Here is an 8082-nt window from a genome sequence, read left to right as displayed (position 1 = left end):
AAATAATATCTGACTTAATCTAACGTGACATTTAATACATATTTAAAAATATAATTATAAATATTTGTAATTATAAAACAAATATTTATTACATAGACATTCAAGACAAATATTTCCATCATAATTATAAATATTTATAATTATATATGTTTAAATATTTATTAAATATCATTTATATTAGATTAAGTCAGATATCATTTGTATTATTAAATACATATTTTATATATATTAAACTTATCTTGTTATTGAATTTAATACTATAACAGTATGTAAAATTAAATTTCTCTTGTCGCATTCCCCGCTGAATTCTTGTCATTTAATTATTGTCATCTTATTCTCCATTACTAGTAAAGCATGAGCAATCCGACTTATTGATGTGTAGGTTGCGAAAGTAACCTGTATGAATATAATAATATAATAATACGAATAAAAATAGAATAATGTTTCATTTAAATAAATTTTTTTAATGCGTTTATAATTTGCAAAAAGTATCCCTTTAAATAATGTATTAAGGGCCAATTGTATCAACTTTACTTTGATTTTAATGAGGTTTAAAACTCTTTCTGCTTTTGTTTTTTTTTTTGACTTTAAAACGAGACAGACAGAATTTTAAATCTCGCTTAAAGTCAAAGTGACATTGATGCAACTAGATCTTAAGAATAGGATTTAATAACTAGATATGTTACATTTTTTAAATACATTAATAAAAGATTGACATATTAGGATAGACCGGGACTAGTTGCACATAGAAGCAAGTTGCAAATGCAAATATCTAAACAACCAAAAAATATATAAATACGTTTATGCTTGCGTAAGGTAGCACAAAGACAGAGATTACAACGCTTAATACAATAATTTGTATCCGATCAACAGTCAAACATATGTGCTTTTTCGTTTTCATATATCAAAAGTAAAATTATTAAGTGAGTATTCATTTTGATCTATATGGTAATTAAATAAATTAAAGCGATTAATAACAATCAAATGTGTTTTTTAGATACAAGTTATATTAATTTATTTTTAACTTTAATGTACAAGTTGATACTTCATTTACTGTGTTTTTCAGTTATAAAAAAATATTTCAGTCAACACCGATATTGAGCTTGTTCAGCTAGTCTCACAACTAACCTTATAAAGCTCAGCTATTCAAATGAAGTCTATTTTTATCAATGCTTTTTATTCTATGTTAATTAAACAGGGGAGACCGAAACACGATGAGTCATAAAAATTCAAACTCTTAAAAGTGCTAAATATAAAAATTTTTGTATCATTTTTTTTAATAATTAAAGTATAATGCATATTTTAAAATTTAATAAGTATATTTAATAAATATTTATTAATAGTTTTTAAGAAAAAAATAAAAAAATTTTTAATGTATGACCCATGGTATTCCAATTATGCATTTAATTATACATTTAATAGAAAACTATAAAAAATAAATATTAGATTATTACTTGTAATATAGTAAGTTGAGAAAAGATACGCAGAAACATGTATCTTCTACTACAAAAACAATATTAAAACATTTTTATGCAATTAAAAAGTTATTATTGCACCACGAAAACCATTAATGATCGATGCTTTTCAATGTAATGGAATTTAATCACTGCCACCTAGATAAAAAGTATGAGCAGCGAAGTAACAATCGTATTGTACGAGTAGTATTAATTTAAACATTCTATATTATATTAAATAACCGATGATTCATGGTACCTCGTGACATATGCTCCTATTTCTCCTATATTTTACGTTTAATTAATTATTATTATAAAGTAAAGATTTTAGTTTTTCTAATTTTGTTAATTAAAATATTTTTTTAAAAATGTTATAAATTATACTTAAGATGAAAATAATAAAAAAATTTGATTAATATATATACATAATCCTTTCATAATCCTTTTTAATAATATATAACTTCATTAAACGATTATCTTCATGGCTCAACTTATCTTTCAAGAATGCTCAATATACTTCATAAGATATATTGATCTACTTTGTATCTTTGTAATTGACGTAATTTTTTTCTTATTTACGAAATATATTAAGGATTTGTAAGTACTTAATTGAGTCATATGAACATGCAATGTTTTAAAGCATTTATTATTAGTCTATTGTAATTGTGTAAAAATTTATAATAATTTAAAGAAAAAAATGTTACTGACACATCGAGTATAAATACGTTTATGCTTGCGTAAGGTAGCACAAAGACAGAGAGTTTATAAGGTTAGTTATGAGACCAGCTGAACAAGCTCAATATCGGTGTTGACTGAAACGTAATTAATTTAAGATTTGTTGAAAACGTATTAATTTGTTTATGGAATGGAAAACATTTAAAAAATGTTTGCGGAATATGATTAAGATCTAGATATAATCATTTAATTTTATCATATCTGATTTTAATCATATTCTTCAAACGTTTTTTAAATGTTTTTTCATTTCATAAATAAAATGCACTCCCAACAAATCTTAAATTAATTGCCGATGTGTGAAGTAGAAAATACGTTTATTAATGTACTGCTACATACTGCTACATAAGACACAATTTATTCATTTCTTATATTTGAATTCGTATAAGTTTAACGTTTAGTTCACGAATAAAAATTGATATACGAAAATGCATACGAGACGGTTATCAAAACAGGAAATGTACATTTAGTCCTGAGTGGGTCATTTTGACCCGAATGAAAATTTTGATTGGCCGCAATTTTTGTTGATTGGTTAATATTAATTGCAGAGTTGTAAAGGAATAAAAAACTTGAAACTTTTCTTTCTGTCAATTGTCATAATGCAATTGTTTCATTGTTGCCTCGATGCTAATAGTGATGTAATAAAAGTTTGGCTTGAGTGACTTGGACCATCAAATGTAAATTCGATACATTCTTGTCAAAAGTACAAATTCGTTTTTAGTAATGTCTGTTTATTAATGCTGTGTATTTAAGTATGTGTTGTTTTATAATTAAAATGTACATTCATTCCCAGCAAACGAGAATGGATTAAAATGGATTGAAATTTTTTTCTATTCGAATGTATATTTTAAATAGCGAATACTTTTTTTGGATTTAATTGAATTCAATTCGATTCAATTGGATGCAATTGGATTAAAAAAACTGCATTTTCTATTCAAAATTTTGAATTGAATAATATTCACAATGCACAGAAAAAGCTAATATTATTTTAGATTGAAAGGCATAGAGATATGCTCTATGCAATTCCTATAAATGAATGAAAATGCATTTAGGATTGAAAAGCATTCATTTTAACATTTGTAAATCAATATTTCTGAAAATATTTCTGAATCTATTTCAATTCATTTCAATCCATTCTCGTTTGCTGAATTATCAAAAAAAAAGCATTTTTGCGAAAGAGACATCTTGGCGAAACGATTGCTCTATTTTCTTGAAGTTATAAAATTGAGTAAATAATGTCGAAATCATTATATATTTAATATAAAATATTTTCATTGCATTTTTAAAGAAGAAAATACCCAACTCGGATTATTATTCTGAGTATGTAAAAATGTTTTCATTTCACACTCATGCAAATAATTACTTTTTAAAATAAATCAATATAATATTTTTTTCTTAGAATTCACATTTTTCTCTTTTCAAAACATTATTTATTTTTATTTGTATCGTTTTTTTATCATAAGATATGATTTAAAAAAAACTGATTATTGCACTGTTTTCACAAATTGTTCTTTAATATTTTTTGACATAACTTTTTTAACTATCAAAACTTTTTATGTTTTTATATTTCGATTCTATACATTTCGACATTTTATTAAAAAAAAATATATTTTTCATTGAGATTTGTGATAATTATGGAACCAATCAAAAACGCCATGGGTGACTTAAACTCGACATGTAAATTAAGACTTTAAAATCAGACATATAGTCTTGAGAGAGAGAGAGAGAGAGAGAGAGAGAGAGAGAGAGAGAGAGAGAGAGAGAGAGAATTAATATATCTACTTTACACTGATATACGTTATAAAAAAAATATACGTTATATTCCAGAAATATACTTTCTTGTTCTTATATTAGATTATTTCAAGATTATCTTACGTAATGTTTTAAGACGCTAATATTCTCCAATTGGTTTGTAACTTCTTAAGACTGTACTTAAGACGGTCTTGAATATATTCAATAATTAACAAAAAATGGTATATTATACATTTCAATGAGGTATTTACGGGAGGTCTAAATAAGATAAATTAAATGTGTACCAATTCCATATAATTCTAGTTGTGATGTCTGGCTGATAGACATTGTGATATATTAAATATATTCGATTTTTTAACGTTATTCTTAAACCGATTAAAATCATATTTGATAAACGCAATATTATCGCAACTAAAATTAAATATATGAAACTGATAAATATTGAAAAAACGTTGAATCTACTGCATTTAGATATCTCGTTAAATACCTTATTTAAATGTATAATATACTATCATTTTTTTATTTGAACTTACCTTAATTTAATCATAAAAGCATATATGTAAAATATTTGCAATTAATACTTGTGAATGATAATTTTCCTTCTCGGAATATATTACGCATAAAAATATACAAATTTACAAAATTATAGGGAAATTGAAGGGAGGCGACGAGTGTACTAAACATTTACCGCATTTTTACATTATAGAATTAAATAGCATAAACACAGTGTATAAAATATTTGCAATTAATATTAGGTGTAGTAAAAAAAAATCCATTATTTTTGCATGAAATTGAATGGAAAAATAATGGATTTCTTTTTACTACACCTAATATATATTGACATTTTAAAGACGTACATTATATAATACCGTTTATACAATACCGTATTTTCTAAACATTTATAAATGAGAATTCTTTCATAAATTATATACGTTTTAAATAAATATTTGTCCGATTATATAAACATAAATAACGTAAAAACACACTTAAAATTAAACTTTTTTCTCCGTACATTGTTTTTGTATAAAATCCGTTTTTTTTATATAAAAGTAATTAAAACGTATATATTTATAATTATCGTATATTATACAATAGTATAAAAACAGTAAAAATTTAAATTTTATTCGTTTATTTGATATACGACAGTTATAACATTTTTATATCTATTTTACGTTTAATATACCATCATGTGTTTATTAAGTAAGATCTGATTATGAATACCGATCTAAAAGTCTGCGTTTTATATATTCAAGACTGTCTTAAGTTCTGTCTTGAGGTATCACGAATCAATCAGAGGGCCAGTCATACTAAAGTCTTAAAACATTGCTTAAGACGATCTTGAAATTAAAAATGGGCGGTATTCGTAGTCCATTCTTATTTCAAGACTGTCTCAAGTAATGTCGCAAGACGCTAATACGGCCCTGTGAATGGTTCATGATTTCTTAAGATCGTACTTAAGACGGTTTTGAATAATAAGATCTGATTACGAATACCAATCTAATATTCTTGAACCATGCGCAGTTGTAAAATATTATTAAGATATCATTTTCTAATTTATCGACATTAAAAAATTTTGAAATTAAATAATAAGAAAATGAAACTTGTGAATGATAATTTTCCTTCTCGGAATATATTACGCATAAAAATATACAAATTTACAAAATTATAGGGAAATTGGAGGGGGACGACGAGTGTATTAAACATTTACCGCATTTTTACATTATAGAATTAAATAGCATAAACACAGTGTATAAAATGTTGAAAATTTTCTCTTGTAATTATAGTTTTTTGGGCACTGAATCTTCACGTATGTTTTAAAATTTAACGAGCGTCTTAAATCGAAAGGAAGAACAATTATATTTCTATGAACATTAAATTATCCAGAGACAAGATAATATTTCAGCGCTAAAATGCGTAACGTTTTTTCAGTAAATATTGAAATGCTTCGTTGAAATGGACACGTATAATAAAATTTAAAAATTTGCATTTTTCATACTTGAAAAAACAATTTAATAATACTCGATCATTATTTCAAATTTATTTTTATCAATAATTATTTCGATAATGAAGTATTTATGACTTGATATTTATAATAAGTTTGTTTTCCTTTTTATCCGAAAATAATCATAAAATTTTAAAATATGACTTATCCTATATATTTACGTGTTTTGTTCACAAATTATTCATAAATTGTTGGAAAATTCATGAAATGTCGTCATAGCTAAAATAAAAACACGCATAATAATTTAGTTCTGATAATACTAAGCTATACTGATATTATCACTGACTCATACTAAAATTTAGCGATATGCTAAAATTTAAGCTTGTGCTGACTATGGTCTTACATAAAATTGCTTTGAGTGGCTTGAAAATATATTGGCGATATGCAAATCGCGAGCACAGGAATAATTATAGTCTCCGTTCACTGTCAGGTAGGGACAAGAAAATATGCAATATTCGTTTATAAAAGGAATGCAATGTGATCAGCGTCGTCTTTTGCAAGTTCGCTTCTTTTTTGGTTAACTCTCGAATACTTAGTGATGCCATATAAATGTGTTTGTAATTAAAGAAACTAAAAAACCTGCCAATATTTTTCTCGGAACAATAGTGATCGTTCGAAAGTCTAAATGCGTCTGCTGTTAATTTTGTTCTTCGCGAGCACTATCTTAGCGCGAAGTGCTAGAAATAGAAGGGATACTGATCTGGTACATGAATTTTTTGCATCATAATGAATTTTTTTAATTTATCTAAATTATTTAAAACTATTGCTGATAATATAATATATGATAATATAATATATTTAATAGAAAACCCTTATTATTATTTGAAAAACTTACTCTAAAAACAGAAACAAACTTTTCTGACATTTAACAAATAGCGAATACTTGCAGATATAATAGAACAGTTTGTAATTATTTTATCAGCTCTATCACTTTAAAACTTTTCTTAAATAGCCGTGTAAGTTTATTTTTATTTTTAGAATATTGCATAATAAAAAATATTTTATACTTGTGTTAAAACTTGTTCTTGTAAAAATTTTTGTATTAAATTTCTAACACATTCAAGTATTAATTTAGTATGATAATATTAGGGAAAAAGTTCGTGGCGTTTTCCCATTACATCTAATTAATAAACTTTTTTCCACACTTAATATGTCAGTCGAATATTTTGTTAAATTAACATTTCTTGATATAAAAATAACAGAATTTACGAATAAAAGGACAAATAATATAAAAATAATGTAATTTTAAAATAGTAATCCTAAAATAAATGATAAATACACGTGTTAATTTTATATATTATAAATGTTGATTTTTACTGAAAAAATATACTTCCTGCACAATTTGTTTCCAACTTGTGTCAGAGTATTTTTATTCTTTTTATTAACTTTTTTGTATAACGGTTTTACATTTTTATTTTTTTTTCTAATAATCATCTATTTAATAATCATCTTATATTAAATTAAAATAAAAATTTGAATCATTTGAGACACATGAAATATATTTAACTTGACACAAATTTTCCAACTGTGTAGCCTTGTGTAAATATTGTTTCATTTTTCAAATTTCCATTATAAACTAATAAATCTCCATAATAAATCTCCATTATATAAACTAATTTTCCTACTATAAAATAGAAATATTTGTAGTTTTTTTTAAAGTTTTGTATGCACCAAAAAATATTTTACGCAATTTACGTTTAAAATACTCACTCATCGATTAGCTCAAAATACATATCCTTTCTTGATTTTATATTCAAGGATACCGTAGTAAGTAAAGTTTTTTCTTACTACGGTATCTTTCTTACATATTCTTATCGGTGTACATATCTAATTATTTTACAGACTACATTTAAACTTCCTGTTTCTACAACTGAGGTTTATAATGGAAATAAGACAACGGACGTTAATTCTGATGAAACTAATGAAAATAATATTTTCAATCATCCGTTAAGAATGATATTGAACCTTATTAAATCAATAATATTAGTCATTAAGAATACATTATTGACATTTTCAAAAACAATAAATTCAGCGAGTGACTTTGTAATACGCGCTATGCAACAACCGGTAAGCGTAACGTTATTTATTTAATATTTAAAGAAATAAAATCATTTTTCTTTTTTTCTCATCTATGTATTGTAT

The 8082-nt window shown here is 24.5% G+C and overlaps 1 protein-coding gene across 1 annotated transcript in view; it reads left to right on the top strand.

The window, feature by feature from the left end:
• Positions 1-6565: 6565 nt before the first annotated feature.
• Positions 6566-8082, top strand: part of LOC105617131 — a 2846-nt gene continuing 1329 nt past the window's right edge. Inside the window, exons 1-2 of the mRNA XM_012198704.1 lie at positions 6566-6643; positions 7783-8007. Of these exons, the coding sequence (XP_012054094.1) occupies positions 6566-6643; positions 7783-8007 (303 nt within the window). The remainder of the gene's footprint in view (positions 6644-7782; positions 8008-8082) is intronic.

Source organism: Atta cephalotes, assembly GCF_000143395.1.
Source record: "Atta cephalotes unplaced genomic scaffold scaffold00011, whole genome shotgun sequence".
Classification (NCBI taxonomy): Eukaryota; Metazoa; Arthropoda; class Insecta; order Hymenoptera; family Formicidae; genus Atta; species Atta cephalotes.
This window is presented reverse-complemented; position numbering and strand designations above follow the sequence as displayed.